The sequence below is a fragment of the Rattus rattus genome, chromosome 10 (assembly GCF_011064425.1).
Source record: "Rattus rattus isolate New Zealand chromosome 10, Rrattus_CSIRO_v1, whole genome shotgun sequence".
Taxonomy (NCBI): Eukaryota; Metazoa; Chordata; class Mammalia; order Rodentia; family Muridae; genus Rattus; species Rattus rattus.
The window spans coordinates 32,959,906-32,977,500 of NC_046163.1; the positions used below are offsets into that span (position 1 = coordinate 32,959,906).

At 44.7% G+C, this 17,595-nt stretch overlaps 1 protein-coding gene across 1 annotated transcript in view; it reads right to left on the reverse strand.

Moving 5' to 3' along the window:
• Positions 1 to 241: 241 nt before the first annotated feature.
• Npl (N-acetylneuraminate pyruvate lyase) overlaps positions 242 to 17,595 on the reverse strand; it is a 39,552-nt gene continuing 22,198 nt past the window's right edge. The window contains exons 6-12 of the mRNA XM_032915467.1: positions 14,108 to 14,200; positions 13,181 to 13,329; positions 13,026 to 13,072; positions 9,621 to 9,705; positions 6,108 to 6,147; positions 1,678 to 1,986; positions 242 to 1,557 (exon numbers count right to left, since the gene is read on the reverse strand). Coding sequence (XP_032771358.1) covers positions 1,802 to 1,986; positions 6,108 to 6,147; positions 9,621 to 9,705; positions 13,026 to 13,072; positions 13,181 to 13,329; positions 14,108 to 14,200 — 599 coding nt within the window. The 3' untranslated portion in view covers positions 242 to 1,557; positions 1,678 to 1,801. The remainder of the gene's footprint in view (positions 1,558 to 1,677; positions 1,987 to 6,107; positions 6,148 to 9,620; positions 9,706 to 13,025; positions 13,073 to 13,180; positions 13,330 to 14,107; positions 14,201 to 17,595) is intronic.

The window sequence follows — 17,595 nt, forward strand, 5'->3', positions numbered from 1 at the left end:
CACTGTCTCTTCCTGGTGCCCACAGAACTCTCAGCTCTTTCTCCAGTGCCATGTCTGCCTGGATGCCACCATGCTTCCTGCCATGACAATAATGGGCTAACTCTCTGACCTGTAAGCCAGTCCCAATTAAATGCTTTTCTTTGTAAGAGTTGCTGTGGTCATGGTGTCTCTTCACAGAAATAAGACCCTAAGACAATAATACTCAAATTACAAAACTTTGAAATTAGATTAAGAAAATAAGTGCTCCCAAAAGGCAGATGAAATTTATTCAGAATAATATAACCAATACAGCATTTAATAGAGTAATATGAATTATATTAATTAATGTAATTAATTAATAATTGTAATTATTATTACAATTTTCACTTGGTTCCATTGCATCTGTATAAGGAGTGATTTCTCTACAATAATTTTATGAAACGAATGACTTAGGGCTTGAGATTCCTTTATTTGTATTTATTTTGTTTTACACATGGAATATATTAATTTTAATTAGATCCTACCCCAGGATAGAGGTAGGGGTGAGGCTTTAGGTATTAACAGTAGTGGCAATTGTTTGTACAAAATGTAACTATAAAAATTTATGCATCCCTTTATTAGTGTTGGATGACACTTTGGTCCATTACATTGAAATGAAATATAAAGAAAAACCAACAGACCCATAAAGCAAGGAAAATGGGACATAGTTTGTGTTCCACTCTAATTAATGTGACTTTAGATCTTTATTGGCCATTGGAGTTCACTATAAAAGGACTCAGTACATCAAATTTTCATGTTTAGAAGGATTAATAATCTGCTTATGTATTTCTGTGTATACTGCGCGTATACAAAGCAATATACACAGGTACTTTAAATAGGACTTCTCACTAGCGTGTAAAATTAATTTGATACTAAGATTTAAGTTTAGGTTAAACATTTTATTTTTAGTCTACAAAAACCTCCGTATTATACTTACACAGTGAATTATATTTCCTGTCTGTAGTTTCACCCCTCTCTTGCTGCCCTACTAATTACACGCTGACAGTTTTTGTTGAGTGTGTGTGGCATAAGGGACTACTGTTCATCATGTAGTCTTATGAAAGAGGTATCAAGTAGTGTTTAAATAGAAAGGGGTCAAATAAGAAGGCATTGCTGTCATTGCTCACATCACTACAACCGTCCCAGTCAAGGTAGAAGGATTGCTTCTTTTCCTTTCAGCGTCCGAGGAATGTGAGAGGGGAGCACCCGTGAGAAGACGCTCACAATACACAAGGGTGGCTAATATCAGCACTCTGGTTTTCAGGCAAAGAAGGTAATCTTTAGCTATCTGATGATAAATTCTATTTTCTCCTATTTGAAAAGTTTTCATTTGTAAAGTTACCTACAAGTCGAACAGCAATTCCTAAAGGCTTCTCTCTTGGATAACTAAAGCTTTCAATATATCTTGACTTCAGTTATGGATTCCTTTGGGAAGACATTTTAAAGGATAAAGCGCATATACATTTACAATAGATTCCTTATTTCTTTTGAAAGTTTGTGACTCCTTTATAACAAAAAAGTTTAGGTTCGTATGTGATACTTAAATATTTCTTTTTTTTTTTTTTTTTTTTTTTTTTTGGATTTTTTTTTTTGCTGGGGACTGAACCCAGGGCCTTGCGCTTGCTAGGCAAGCGCTCTACCACTGAGCTAAATCCCAACCTTAAATATTTCTTGATTAGTGTGGGGTTCTACTTGCTAAAAGAAAGCTTAGTTCACATTCACCTAAAAAATCCCTGAGAAAAGAATGAACTATTGAAGATAAAGTCTCAGACTTTATCAGGCACTAGCTACGGGCTTCCATGTCCCCATCCTTTAAACCAGGGAAAGAAAGGAAATTCAGGCTCTTCAGCTTGGCCTCAGCATTAGCAGTAAACTCCTGGGTGGCTTTCTGCAGAGGAAGCCGGGGTGGGCCCATTGGAATCCCAGAGACCAGGGTCATGATGGCTTTGGTCTGCGACACTCCGAAACCTAGATGGGAAAAATAAGGAGTGAGACATTTCTGCTACTTCTCACTTCTCCACAAACGTCTCAAAGGAACAATTGTACACCTAAAAGATAAGAACACTTGCAGTTCCGTTAGTCTGAGCTGGGCGTGGCGTGCGCACCTGTAATTCCAGCACTTGGGAGGTAGAGAGAAGGGAAGCAGAGTTTAAGGTAAGTCTTGGCTACACGAGACCCCGTCCCACACATACACAGTAGAATGGGAATCGCTCCTTTCAGGGCTCTTAAGAGATGGTCCAGCATTTAAAAGCATCCCCTATTCTTCCAGAAGACCACATTTTGGTTCCCAGCACCATGGTAGCCAATGCAGAGTGGCCTGAAACCCGTTGTCATTCCAGCTTTAGGGGATTCGATACCCTTCTTCTGGCCTCTGTGGGTACTGCACTCATGAAAAAATTCCTACACTTGCCTCATCCCCACCCTGACTCCAAAACACAACTAAAAATTAAATATCTGTGGTAGAGTGTTCACTTAGTATATAAGAGTCCCTGAGCTCAAGTCTCTGCCTTACTGTAAATGAATAAACAAACAAACAAATAAACAAACAAGCAACATTAAACAACATAAAGAGTCAAAGCTGGAGCCTACGATATAGCTCAGCAGGTAAAGGCAGAGCTTCCAATGTAACCGAGTTCAATCCCCAGGACCCACATGGTGGAAAAAGAGAACTGATTCCCTCGAACTGGCCTCTAACATCTACATGGGGGCTATGATACACTTGTAAGTTTCACATACAACTCAATAAATACATAAAATGAAACAAATAAACAATAAAAACACAAACCCCACAAAGTCAACCTTCAAAGCAAGAAGGAGCCATGCGAAGTGGAACACATCAATAACCCCAGCACCCAGGCGGAACATGAGGATGAAGAGTTAAGGGAAGTGTGTAGGTAAAGAGTTGGCTTGGAGCTGGAGAGATGGCTCAGCGGTTAAGAGCACTGACTGCTCTTCCCGAGGTCCTGAGTTCAAATCCCAGCAACCACATGGTGGCTCACAACCATCTGCTATGGGATCTGATGCCCTCTTCTGGTGTCTGAAGACAGCTACAGTGTACTCATATACATTAAATAAATTAAAAAAAAAAAAAAAAAAAGAGTTGGCTCTACTGAGCTCTTTAAGAGCATTGGCTACTCTTCTAGAGGGCCTAGGTTCAATTTCCACCACCCACTTGGCAGCTCATAACTATGTGTAACTCTAATTTGAAGGGATCCAATACCTATCCACTTCTAGCCTGCTTGGGTACAAGACACACATGTGGTACATAGACATATGGGCAGCAAAACTCTTTAAAAAAGGGATTTATTAATTTAATGTACATGAGTACACTGTAGCTGTCTTCAGACACACCAGAAGAGGTCATTGGATCCCATTACAGATGGTTGTGAGCCACCATGTGGTTGCTGGGTATTGAAGTCAGGACCTCTGGAAGAGCAGACAGTGCTCTTAACCATTGAGCCATCTCTCCAACCCAAGCAAAACACTCTTACACATAAGAATAAGAACAAATTTAAAATAAATAATAGAGCTGTGTGGTGGTGGTGTATGTCTTTAACTTTAGCCCTCAGGAGGCAGAGGCAGGTGGATCTCTGAGTTCCAGGCCAAAACATCTGTAAAAGGATTTGATGCCCTCTTCTGGTGTGTCTAAAGATAGCAACAGTGTACTCACATTTAAAAAAGAAAATAAAAAAACAAAACAAAACAAAACCCTCAATTATATCGTTTCCCTCTTGATGCTAATTTTTATTTATTTTATTTTTTAAAATTTATTTATGTGTGCATGTACTCGCATATGTAAGGGTGCACTCATAGACCAGTAGAGGGTGTTGGATCCATTGGAGCTCTTGTGGGTAGCTCTAAGAGGGTGCTAGAATTTGAACTTTGGTTCTTTGCTAGAGCATAAAACATTCTTAAACACCGAGCCATCTCTCCACAACCCCTAAAGCCCTCTTAGAGATCAGGTTTTACAATATATCCATGGCTGGCCTGAACCTGGTAGATGAGTTGTGTTGGAACTTGTGGAAATCTTCTTGTCCCTGCTTTTACGGGGCTGGTATTATAGTCATTTTATTTATATTTCATTTTATTATTTATTTTGACAGGCTCTAGAGCCCTGCCTGGCCTTAAACTCTCTTATGTAGCCAAGAATGACCTGGAAAGTGGTCCTCCAGCCTCCATTATCCTGGTGCTGGGATTACAGACAAAGTATTGCCACGCCTCACTTTGCAGTTCATTTTCTACCTTAATGTACTTTAGAAACATAATTATTGTATCAAAATCACAATCTTTGTGAAAAGTATTAGTTAAGACAAAAGAATAATAGTGCTAATTAACAGAACCGGTGGCGCCCCACCATGACAACATTACTGAACAGGGAGAGCAAATAGAATACTGTGTTGGACGCCTTGAGAAAGCCAGCTGAAACTCTGGGAATGAGACCAAGTAGACAATAGGTGCTTGGGCAGAGCAGAGAGTTGCTACAATGAGGCAAGGAGGCTCTGAAAGGGAGGCGGGAGGTCTGCCAAGAACACAGAGAGCTTCCCGGCCTGACCCATGCTCAGCTATCCCGAGGGCCCATCTCCTGTAGCAGCAAAGGAACGGCAGCGGCTGTCGCTGGCTGTGCAGGAAGTTAAGAGGCTCTGCAGAGGTTTCTCTACTCAGACTCGCTGTGTTTCCCCCTAATTTCCCTTTGTCATCCAAACCTCCAACGTTTAAATACACTGGTGTTAATAAACTCATTTTTCAATTTCATATACTCTTGGGAGAACTGTCAGTCATTCATAATTTAGTAAGATCTGCATTCAGAACGCCTTCCTCCAAGTACTTAGGGTGAGATCAGCCATAGCTCAGCAGTAGAATTTTAATGAGCAGAGGCAAATAATGGTAGGGAGGGGTGTAGAAGAATAGAAAATGCTGTGTGCACGCGCACACACATGCATGCACACACACACACACACACACACACACACACACACACACACACAAGAGAGCAACATGCTGGTGGAGGAGAGACATTTGTAGGAGGCTGAGGGCCAAAGTTGATTCCAGCATGATATTTAGTTGATGCTGAAGGTCAGGGGCAGGACTCTGCTCACAGCTGAACACAAGAGGCATGCTGGGAGTGATGGAAGCCATTTTTCACACCTGATCAGCTTTGGGGAATCATGGAGTTGGCTTGGCCTACTTGCCTTGAGAGGCATGTGTCATGGGTCTTTCAGGTTATAGTCCGTGGTTCCTGGGGGCCTGTGTGCCTTTCAGTTCTTTAGAAACGAAGGCAGAGGAACATTCAGGCCATATCTGTATCTCTGCTTTCTCTAGAAGTCAGTGAAGCATATAGATAGAAACTTGACAGAACAATCAGTCTTAGGCATATACTCTTGGGTATATAGCTTGTGGATCTCATTGTATCCTGGCAACTGCAATTGTATTCTTCTTGGTAACTGCTATTACATCCTTTCTTTTCTTTCTTTCTTCTTCCTTTTTCTTTCTTTCTTTTTTTTCCTTTTTTTTTTTTGGTTCTTTTTTTCGGAGCTGGGGACCGAACCCAGGGCCTTGCGCTTCCTAGGCAAGTGCTCTACCACTGAGCTAAATCTCCAACCCCTCTTTCTTTTTTTGAAAGGGTTTCTTTGTGTAGTCTTGGCTGTCCTTAAACTCTGTAAAGAGTGGGTAGCCTCAAACTTGCCTCTCCCTCTCAGGTGCTAGGGTTAAAGGTATGCACCACGATAGCCTGGCTCTATTCTGTTTCTCATAAGGGTGTAGAATGTCTGATTGCTCCTGGCCATGGTGGCACATATACCTTTAATTGCAGCACTGGGGAGGCAGAGGCAAGTAGATCTCTGATTTTGAGGCCAGGCTGGTCTACAGAGTGAGTTCCAGGACAGTGAACAAACAAACAGCCAAAGTAGTAACAACGAAAAAAGTCTGATTGCTTGAAAAAAACAAACAAACTTGTCACAGTCTCAGGCTTGCTGTGTGACCCCTGTGACCCACCCCAGATGGATGACACTCCCTGAGACCATAATCAGGTAACCCTGGCTCAGTAAGCAAGTGCTGGCTGTCAGCTTTCAGAGAGGACCAAGGGCACTCACCTAGCTTGATCACGTAGTTGATAAATCTCTGGATGCAGAACTAGAACAGAAGAAAGTATCTGTGGTCAGCATCATCACACTGTGAAAACCACATCTGTAGTTCAGACGTCAAACCCCAGAGACTACAGAGGCCTTAGCTTTCTGTAGATCCATCAGAGCGGGAGAAAGAAGCTCGTGAGGCAGCTAAGTCTGCTCAGGCTGCAGGAGAAAATGGACGTCCCCTGAGCTCTCCTCTTATCTCCATTTGTGCAAGTGCACACACCCATGGCAGGTAAACAGGTAAATGTCAAAAGCAGAAAGCCACTGAGCTGTGTTTATAGGGAAGGCATCCTGACCTTCTATATCTAGAGTTTTACTTTTAACAGAGGCTTCTCAGCAAACACCCTGCTGTGATCTCATTTAAATTTCTTTGTAACCCTTTGAAGGTAGTGACTTCAGTACACATCACATCCCCTCCATGGCTACAGTGTTTAGGAACAGTGTATGCCTCTCTTGAGAAGGCCACACACACACTCTGTTTCTAAGACAATCTCTTTCTAGGAACCTCCATGCTTAAATCCACATTAAACTTGTCTCCTAGCAAGCTCGAAAACACTCGCTCCTCACGAAATCCTTTTCTGTGGCAAAGTCAAGAATGTCTTTAGGGCTGAGGACGGAGTTTAGATGGTTGAGACACTCTCCTAGCATGCAAATAGCCCTGGGTTCCACCGAGAGCACTGGGAAAGACCAGGTGTGAGCCTGGCATGGCGGGGTCTGTCTGTAATCCCAGTGGTAGCAGGATTCATAAGTTCGAGGCCAGCTTGAATTAAGTAACAAGACCCTATCTCAAAGAGCCAAAAATCAGAACAAAACTAACCAACCAAAAAAGTCCTTAAAAGTCCCAACCCACCAACCAACTCTCCAAACTTACTGTGATGGTAGACCTTCTTATAATTCTATTTGATTTATTGCCTTGAAAAACTGCATACTCTGTAGTATTAAGATTGGCTCTTCCGGGCTGGAGAGATGGCTCAGCGGTTAAGAGCACTGACTGCTCTTCCAGAGGTCCTGAGTTCAAACCCCAGCAACCACACGGTGGCTCACAACCATCTGTAATGGGATCGGATGCCCTCTTCTGGTGTGTCTGAACAGCTACAGTGTACTTATATATAATAAATAAATAAATCTTAAAAAAAAAAAAAAAAAAGATTGGCTCTTCCATGACGTCTCTGTTGTCCTCCCAGTAGCCAACACACACACAGTAGCAACTGTTGCTTCTGTGTCTTTGAAATACACCTTTCTATTGTAAGAGTCTCAGCAGGGTGCGGTGACAAAAAACACTGGGTGAGGGGATGGGGTGGGGCAGCTAAGGGAGGAGAACTGCTTTCAGTTCTAGCTCATCAGGTAGGTAGCAAGGTCCTAACTCAAAACAAAACCAGGGCTGGAGAGGTGGCTCATCCGGTAGGAAAAAATGCTGTGTGCACCTGACCATCCCAGTTAGGACCCTGGAGCCCACATAAAAACGTGGGGACTGACTCCCTAAAGTTGTTCTCTAACACATGTGCACAAACACACACACACACAGACTCCTCAAAGCCGGCCTTCTTTTGCAGTCTGTTTACTTCCCGCCTGTTGGGTGTTTCCCACTCTGAGCTTACTTCCCGGTGCACACCGGTGACTTCTCTTGACTCTCCATTATCCTTCCCCTCTCTATTTTAGGTTCTCAGCATCACACTTTGACATTTCTTGGTGATTCAGGTGGAACTTCCTTAAGGGTGGGCACACGTACGTCTGTCATTGCATCTGTTAGGTCTCAGGCCCTCTGTATGTCTAGAAACGAGTTCAAACTGGACTATAGAAGAATTTCTGAAGGTTAGATACAAGCCAGCACTTGCGAAATGGGTTTTCTTTTCTTTTTTTTTTTTTTTTTGATTTATGCATTTTGCCTGCATGTATGCCTGAAGGCCAGTAGGGGGCACCAGATGTCATAACAGATGGAATTGAACTCAGGACCTCTGGAAGGGCAGCCAGCGCTCTTAACCTCTGAGCCACCTCTCCAGCCCATGAAATGGATTTTCTAACCTGAAAAGAGTGCTTTCCTAGCAGCTACTCATCCTTCTCATAGTCTCCATGGCTTGCCCATCCCATGTTCCCTTGGTACTCTATTCTCTGCTCTCTTGTGCTTTTTGGGGTTCTTTCTATGCTCTGTCTCTTGCTAGTTCCACTCCCCTCCCCCACTCTCCCACCTTCCCAGCCCTGGCCATGCTCAGTCTGCTTGCTTTGCTTTGTGAGAGCCAAAGTAATGTTTTAAGTTTTAATGAGTGTGCCTAAGAGATCCATCAGACAAAAATGCCCCTAACGTGTAAGACCCTTTAAGGACAGATACTTCCTGAAGTACCGGAGGCTATTGCCTATGGACGATAAAAAGCCAGATGTTCTTAATACCCTAATAGGGTTTGTTGGACTCAACTGCAGGGATGCACATGATTACGCGTGTAGGTGAGAGGTGTGTTGGTAAGACATATCTCAGGATGTGTGCTTGCCCCTGATTGAACTTGGTGGGAAATAAGATTGGCATTGTGGGATTGCCTCCTTAAGCCTCTGCAAATATGACTCATTGTCACCCACTGGGAACCATGGCACAGACATGGCCAGTATTTAATTAGAGCTTGCTGCAAAGTTGTGGCGATGATCTTATTCTCCACAGGTGGGATTAACACTCTCTATATAACCCTTCCAGATCCTCTGGGCAGTTTCTCTTTCTTACCCACAATAAAGACCTTCCCCCTATTGGAGAAAGCTGTCATGTTGACAGTTTCTTTTTTTTTTTTTTTCCTGGAGCTGGGGACCGAACCCAGGGCCTTGCGCTTCCTAGGCAAGTGCTCTACCACTGAGCTAAATCCCCAACCCCATGTTGACAGTTTCTTTACTGTGCCCCTTTACATGCAGGAGCATTGGACAGGAGCCTCAGGCAGGAGAATACCATGAGTTCCTAGCTAGCCCGGGTCAGAGTATGAGACCCTGTCCCCTCAATGAACAATAATAACAAAAATTAAGGATGGATGGAACTGGAAAGTTGGCTGCTCTTCTGGAGGACCCAGGTTCAGTTCCTAAGATCCACATGGCAGCTCAGGTTGTCTGCAACTCTAGTTCAGGGAACTCAACACTCCACATACTCTGTGTGCTTGCGTGTGCGTGTGTGTGTGTGTGTGTGTATAGTGCATGTGTGTAGGCAAGCAAAACACTAAAGGATGGCATGGAGTTACTCTTACAGAACTATAATCACAAAAAACCTTGAAGATAGAATAAAAGTAAGATCCTTTATAGGAGGAAGAAAGGACTCTTTCCTATATGGGCCGTGTATCCCCTTGGATACGGGGACAGGGAGGATTGGGGGCAGGTTCCATTAAACAAACAAACAAACAAAAAAGAACAGAAGAAAGAGTCAGAGACCCTCAAGCCTGCTGAGAGGAGACACAGGAATCTCAGAAAAAGAAGGCAGTGACTTCAGTGATGAAGAACGGGTTTATTTACCTGGTAACTTAGTGCTGACGCCAAGTCCTTCTGTTCAAAAGCCTCCAACATCTGGTTTGTCTTTTTTCCCAGGTAGTTATAGGTACTGGCAAGACCACAGAAAAATAAATAAATAAATAAAAAATCCCAAGCTAAATAATTCGGTGGGAAGGGTCCAAGCTCTTTATATTCATTTGATATTTAAAAGGGCAAAATTAGGGGCAGTGGATTGCCTCAGTGGTAGAGGCTAATTTAGCATATGTAAGGGTCTAGGTTCAGTCACACACACACGCACACACACACACACACACACACACACACACACACACACACACACACACACACACACACACACACACACACACACACACACACACACACACACACACACACACATACACACACACATACATACACACACACACACACACACACACACACACACACACACACACACACACACACACACACACACACACATACATACATACACACACACACACACACACACACACACACACACACACACATACACACACACACACACACACACACACACACACACACACACACACACATACCCCTGAATTCCAGCCTGGGCAACATAGTAAGAACCTGACCAAATGAGGTTTAAGGCCATCCCAAGCTACATAGTAAATGTGAACTTAACTTGGGCTACATGAGATCTTGTCTTTAAGGCCAAAAATCAATACAAACATACATAAAGGAAAAAATATACCTAGGGCCCCCACTATTCTATTTGTCAATTGATAAGAAAAACCAGTCTGTCTTCAGTTCTGAGTTCTCTAGCAACACAAAGCGGGGCCAGAGGAGGAGGCAGAGTGATGGGTTATTTCTCCATTGGTGAAATGAGCCAATCCAAGCCAGATTAGATTATGTTAAAGGCAGGTTTATTGGGAAGCTGCTCTTGGATGGGCAAGTTCACTGGCCCCAAGGGAAGTTGCCATGGGGAAGGGGGAGGAGCTAGGTGTGGGAGAAAGAGACAAAGGGGGGAAAAGGGAGAGGGGGACAGAGATAGGGAAGAAGAGAGTGAGGGAGAAAGGGAGATATGAAGGGAGGAGGAGAGGGAGAAGGAAGTGGGAGGGAGGGAGAGAGGGGGGATAAGGAAGGAGAGAGAAGGAGAAGGAGAGGAAGAGGGATAGGGAAAGGGATAGGGAAGGAGAGAAAGAGAGGGAGAGGTCGAAGAAGAGAGAGAGCAAAATATCTCAATTAAATAGGGAGGAACCTTTGGGGGAAGAGCAGCCCAGCCCCTGGGCTGGAAAGTTCAGGGTTGAGGGCAGAGTATGCCAGGTAGGGACTGAGGAATGCTGGGAGAACCTAGAGGCCAACATAGAGAACACCAGAGGGGATATAATCAGAGAGTAAAAGTTGGAGGTGGGTTTTAGTCCAGAGAGGCTGAGGCCAACAGCTGCCTAGGGTACACACACGGACTTAGAAGTAGACAACTGGGGTTCAAATGTAGCTGGATTATGAACTAAAAGTCACGTGCTGCAGTGCACGGTCACAAATGCCTGTAATCTCAGCACTCGGGAGGCTGAGGGAGAAGGACCTCTTCCAGTTTGAGTCTAGCAGGTTCTAGACACTTGGGAGGTGGAGCAGGAAATTCAAAGTCATTTTCAGCTGTATTGTGAGTTTGAGGTCAGCCTGGGCTACATCAATGGATCAAGCCAACAGTGTTTATCAAAGGCATGCATACCAAGACTCGGTGAAGAGTGCCTTAGCTACCCCTGAGGAAATACGCATTCAGCCGGTGCAGTTTACCGTGTCTGCAACATTACCCTACTTAGGTTAGCAAGTACAATGGGCGCACTGAATGAACTGCTTGGCTTGTGCTGGGTAGGCATAGGGCCACAAGACTGTGGATTCCTGGCCACAGTGGACTGGACTTGGGTGGACCCTTGACTAAGTCAGATGGTGCAAACAATGTCCTGAAATGGGGAAGAGAAACAAAGGCATGCAGAAGATGCAGAAGTGAGCAGCTTCAGGGGCCCCTTGGGGAGGGGTGGCTTGCTGTGGATGGTGAGAGTTTTCATGGGCTCTAGGGTGTGGCTGCCTTTATCTCTGTCTTTTACCTGGCTGGTCGGCATTTTATAACAACTAACTTACTGTTTGCTTTAAAGGCAGGCTAGCTTGAATGGATTTCTGTCTTTTGTAACTGAGTTTCTGATAAACCAGCTTCGAGATACTGACCATCAGGGTCTACAGAGAGAACAATAGGCCCTGCTAAGCTGGAGTCCCCAGCCCCTTCAGCCTACAAGCTCACCCTTCAGCCTCCTTCAGCCTACGTGCTCACCCGCCTTGCCTGATTACAATGGAATGTAATTTCCGAGTAGGAATGACAGCTATGTCTGGAAATGATGCAATGACAGGCGAGGTGACTTGCATTAGAGAGGACTATTGTGGAACACAGCTTTCTTCTTTAGGATTTCTATTATTATTTTTATGTGTCTGTGTGTGCACGTCATGGGTTTATGGACACCATGTGTCAGCTGGAGTCTGCAGAGGTGAGAAGAAAGCGCCAGAGCCTGCAAATACAGTTTCAGGTGGTTGTGAGCTGCGATGTGGGTGCTGGGAACTGAACCCAGGGCCCCTGCAAGAGCAGCCAGCAACTGCAATTGTTGTTGTCTTTTTTTTTCTTTCTTTTTTAAAGATTTATTATTTATTATATATAAGTACACTGTAGCTGTCTTCAGACACACTAGAAGAGGACATCAGATCCCATTATAGATGGTCATGAACCACCATGTGGTTGCTGGGAATTGAACTCAGGACCTCTGGAAGAGCAGTCAGCACACTTAACCACTGAGCCATCTCTCCAGCCCCCTCGCCCCCCTTTTTTTCTTGACAGAGTCTATCTATTAGCTATCTAAAAATCATGGCTATCCTTCTGCTTCGAGCCTTCGAATGCTGGTATTACAGGCACAGATCACCACATGTGACCATATTGGAGTGCTTTTATTTGTTTTGCTGCCATTGTTTCGAGACAGAGTCTGATGGAATTCAGACTCGATCCGAACTTTTTATGTAGTTGAGGATGAGTTTGGAGTTCTAATCCTGCTTCCTCTACCTCTCACGTGCTGGCTTATAGGTTTGCGCCAATATTCCAAGCCTCTTCCTCCCTTCTAACGCTGGAGGATCATTTCCTTAACATTTGGGAGAAAAACCACAGAGTGAACAGAGGTGGGGAGATTGCTGAAGGGGAGAGAAGGCCATTCCTTTCCAGCTAGGGTCCATCTTTCCAGGGCTGACTGTGACAAATGACTTCTAACTCAGTTTCTTTTCAATGAAAGCGCCTGTCATTACAGGGGACTTCTATCGGAAAGGACGAAAATGCTAGAAGCCCGTCTACCTCAGTGGTAAGTGACTTTAAATTCGTAATCACTAGGAAAGACAGGTCAGACTTACCTGCCTACTGCTCCAGTTGCTCCCAGGACCAGAGCACTCAACAGTTGCTGATGAGAAAGAGACAAAGAATTCAGGCTTTGAGAAAGAGAAGAGCCCTCAGTCAGAAACAGCTGAGTGATCACTTTGAACTTGGGACACGCCCAACGGGGACTTACCTCATCCACCCCGAACAGCAGAGCAAACTGTCGCTGGTGGTTCTGATCGACACACTGGCCGAAATCTAAGAGGTCAGTGTCGCTGAACTTCAGTCCTTGAAAGGAGGGGATCTTATCCTGAATCCCGTCGAGCAGCTCCTCAGCACGAACTTTGGAACAACAAACACATCAATAATCCTCACAGCCAACAGACACCATCAAGTACCATCTCGAGATGGCCTTTTCACACATGACTGTATTCCCCTTCCCATGCAATCTTTAAAAAGTCAAACACAGATGGTGTATGCCTGTAATCTCAGCAGTCAGCAGGCAGAAGCAGACAGTTTCTGTGAGTTTGAGGTCAGTGTGGTCTGGGCCATCCAGGATGAGATATATAGTGAGACTGTCTCAATAAACAGACAGACAGACAGACAGACAGACAGACAGAGGCAGGTGGACTTGTGAGTTTGAAGAAGCAGGAGGAGGAGGAGGAAGAAGAGGAGGGGGAGGAGGAAGAAGAGGAGGGGGAAGAGGAAGAAGAAGAGGAGGAGGAAGAAGAGGAGGAGGAGGGGGGAGGAGGCGGAAGAAGAGGGGAGGAGGAGGAAGAGGAAGAAGAAGAAGAAGAACAACAACAACAACTAGTAATAATAACTCATGCAGCCTAGACTGACCTTAAACTTATTGTGTAGCAGAGAATGACTTGGAATTCCTGATCCACCTGTCTCCACCAAAAACTACATGTCAGTCTATCAACTCTTAAGCTTAAGTACTTCCATATAAAGTGATGCTGCTCATGACCATCTCTAACCCCAGTCCAAGGGAATCTGATGCCCTCTTCTGACTTTCAAGGTCACCAGACACACGTGGTGCAGATACACATGCGAGCCAGTCACTTGCCCTCATACACATAAAATAAATAGAATTGAGAAGAATTTGAACCTGACTTACTCTTCACCCCAGTCAGTGAGGGGATGTGATAGTAGTAAAACGGCAAAGCAGGGGCTGCGGCAGCCACCTCCCTCAGGAAACTTATCAGGGCATCTGAAAGAACAGGAGTCACATGAACACGTGGGAGACAAGCACTTTCCTGTATTAGAAAATGGTTCAATGAGACGCAGCCAGCTTCCGAAAGCTGGAATTCCTGACCACCCTACCACTCGCCTATACAACTACAACATCACTGCGCCTTAAGATTTATTTTTCTTTCTGTCCAAAGGTCGAAATGAGGGGGCTGGAGAGATGGTTCAGAAATGAGAAGCACTGGCTGCTCTTCCAGAGGAACCCGGACTGACTTCTACACTCACACGGTGGCTCACAACCCTCCAGTCCAGGAGGATCTGACACGGTCTTCTGGTCTCTGAGGGAACCAAGCCTGTCTATGTGGTTCAGACATATATGTAGAACACACACACACACACACACACACACACACACACACACACACATACACACTCACACTCATATACACAAACACACACACTCATACACACAAATGCATACACACACACTCATATACACACACTCACACACACATACACACATACATGTACACATATACACACATACATACACACACATACACACACACATACACACACAAATAAATAAGATGAAAAAAAATGCTAATTGTTTTCCTACCACACTAGTATACCATTAAACAACTGGCCTTCACTGGGCAGGGCGGGCACACCTTTAATCACAACACTCAGACTTGGGAAGCAGAGGCAGATAGATGGGTGTCTGTGAGTTCACTAGCCTGATACACTAGCAAGTCCCAAGCTAGCCAATGCTGCATAGTGAGACCCTTCCTCAAAAAATAAAAATGAAAAATAAAAGAAAAAGAGAAAAGGTTCCAGGGAAGCTGGGAAACGGCCCGGCAGTATCTGTTTCTCCAATAGGCATAAAGACCTCAGTTCCGAGCTTTAGCACCCACATAGAAAGCAGGCAGTGGTGTGCGTCTGTAACCCTTGTTCTGAGAAAGTAGACATAGTTAGGGTTCAGTGCTGTGAGCAGACACCATGACCAAGGCAAGTCTTACAAAAGTCAACATTTAATGGGGGCTGCCTTACAGGGTCAGAGGTTCAGTCCATTATCGTCAAGGCAGGAGCATGGCAGCGTCCAGGAAGGCGTGGTGCAGGGGGCTGAGAGTTCTACATCATCTGAAGGCTGCTAGGAGAAGACTGATTCCAGGCAGCTAGCGTGAGTGAGGGTCTTAAGCCCATGCCCACAGTGACACACCTACTCCAACTAGGCCACACCTACTCCAACAGGGCCACACCTACTCCAACAAGGCCACACCTACTCCAACAGGGCCAAGTTTATACAAACATGACATAAATACAGGAGAATCCTTGACCAGTCAGTGAGCTTCAGGCCAGTGACAGAGTAACCCTGTCTCAAAAAATACGGTGGATGGTGAAAAGATGCCTGAAGCCAACTATTAGCCTCCACCTGTACATGCATGCAACACAACAAAACACATACACACACACACACACACACACATACACATACACACACACTGGGACTGAGGGTGTAGCTCAGATGAAGATGTATATATATCAGACCCGAGTGCTAGGTTTGATCACAATCATGGTCCACTAGTAGGAGACGATCACTACATATTACCATGAAAACCAGAGGCCAGCCATGGAGGCCTTCTGTCCTTTTAGCCCAGGAGGGCTATGTGACAACCACAGAGACTATGCACCAGAGCCACAGCAAAGCAGCAGTGACCAAGTCAGTTCTACAAAAGCAGAGACACCAGCTTCAAGAGGGAAGTTATAGCCGGGCCTGCAGCACTGTAGGCCTGTGAACCCAGCTTCTTGGGAGACTGAGGCCAGAGGATCAGGAGTTCAAGGTCTGGGGTCTGGGCGGGTGGGGTGGGGTGGGAAGGTTAGTGTGATCCCCGAGATCCACAAAGGAGAGAGCTGAACATTGAAAGTTCTTTTTTTTTTTTTTTAAAAAATATTTATTATATATGAGTACACTGTAGCTGTTCAGACACACCAGAAGAGGGCATCAGGTCCCATTACAGATGGTTGTGAGCCACCATGTGGTTGCTGGGATTTGAACTCAGGACCTCTGGAAGAGCAGTCAGTGCTCTTAACCACTGAGCCATCTCTCCAGCCCACGTTGGAAGTTCTTATCCCCTCACCTCCATACTCAACGTGGCCATGTGCATGCACATCTATACACACACGCACACATGCATGCAGCCCATCTGGGCAATGAAATCAATTCGGGACCAGCCTGAGTTGTTTTCTTAAAAATTTAAAAAAGCTTTAAAAAAAAGAAAAGGGCTGGCCATGGCGGCAAACTCCTTTAATCCCAGCACTTGGGAGGTAGAGGGAGTGCATCTCTGTGAGTTTGAAGCCAGCCTGGTGTACAAAGAGAGTTCCAGAACAGCCAGGGCTGTTCCACAGAGAAACCCGGTCTCTAAAAAACCAACAAAAAAGTACGTGTGTCAGGGATAAGAGTGGTGACTCATGTCATTGGCACTTGCCCCCTTTTCGGACTGAGCCAGAAAGACCAGACGCCTGCCTCTGGTTTACTGAGGAAGTGGGAGTCCTCTGGTTATCAAGTCAACTGAGGCCCTACTCAGACACTGAGAGCTGGCTTACACTGTGTGTGACACCCAAAAGTGGGACATTGTTATGTGTCATACCTTCTTTGTGCACTGTGAAAATATGTCCAGCACAGGGGAAAATTGTCCTGTATAATTCATTTCTTTGTTCATTTCTTTGGAAAAACTGCTCATGTAAAAATTTGCAAAACAGCCTTTTAAAGGTCTATTCTAAACTCTCAAACTGTCAGTAAATAAGTTACCACCTGTTGTGGATCCTAGAGCTCAGTGCATGCTAGGCAAGGGTACAAACCCCAGTACATCCCAAAAACCCTTTACTTCTTTTATTACTAATCAATGTTGAATAAAATATCATACTCTCTTATTGGTGGAGACAAGAAGAGCAGAAATTCAACATTTCCTGCTGCGTAAAGAGCTCAAAGGCCAGGCATGGTGGCGCATGTCTCTAATATAGCACTCGGGAGGCAGAAGCAGGCAGATTTCTATATGAGTTGGAGGCTAGCCTGGTCTACATAGTGAGTTCCAGGATAGCCAGGGATATACAGAGTAATCCTGTCTCAGTGCCCTCTCCCCAAACAAATAAACAAGAGTTCAAGGGAAGGCTGGGCTATTTGAGAGCTGATCTTTAAAAAAAAAACCAGACCAGAACTAACCCACTCTGTCTCTGTCTCTGTGTCTGTCTTTCTGTCTCTGCCCCTCTCTCCCTCTCCTTATATTTGGATACGAATAGTTTCTTCAAAGAAAGAAAGCACTATAGAAGGAGAAAGCAATAGCTTGCTTGGGAGACAGTGGGCGACTTGGTGAAATCCCTTTTCACCTCATCGCAACGCGTCAATCCTAAATAGGACGG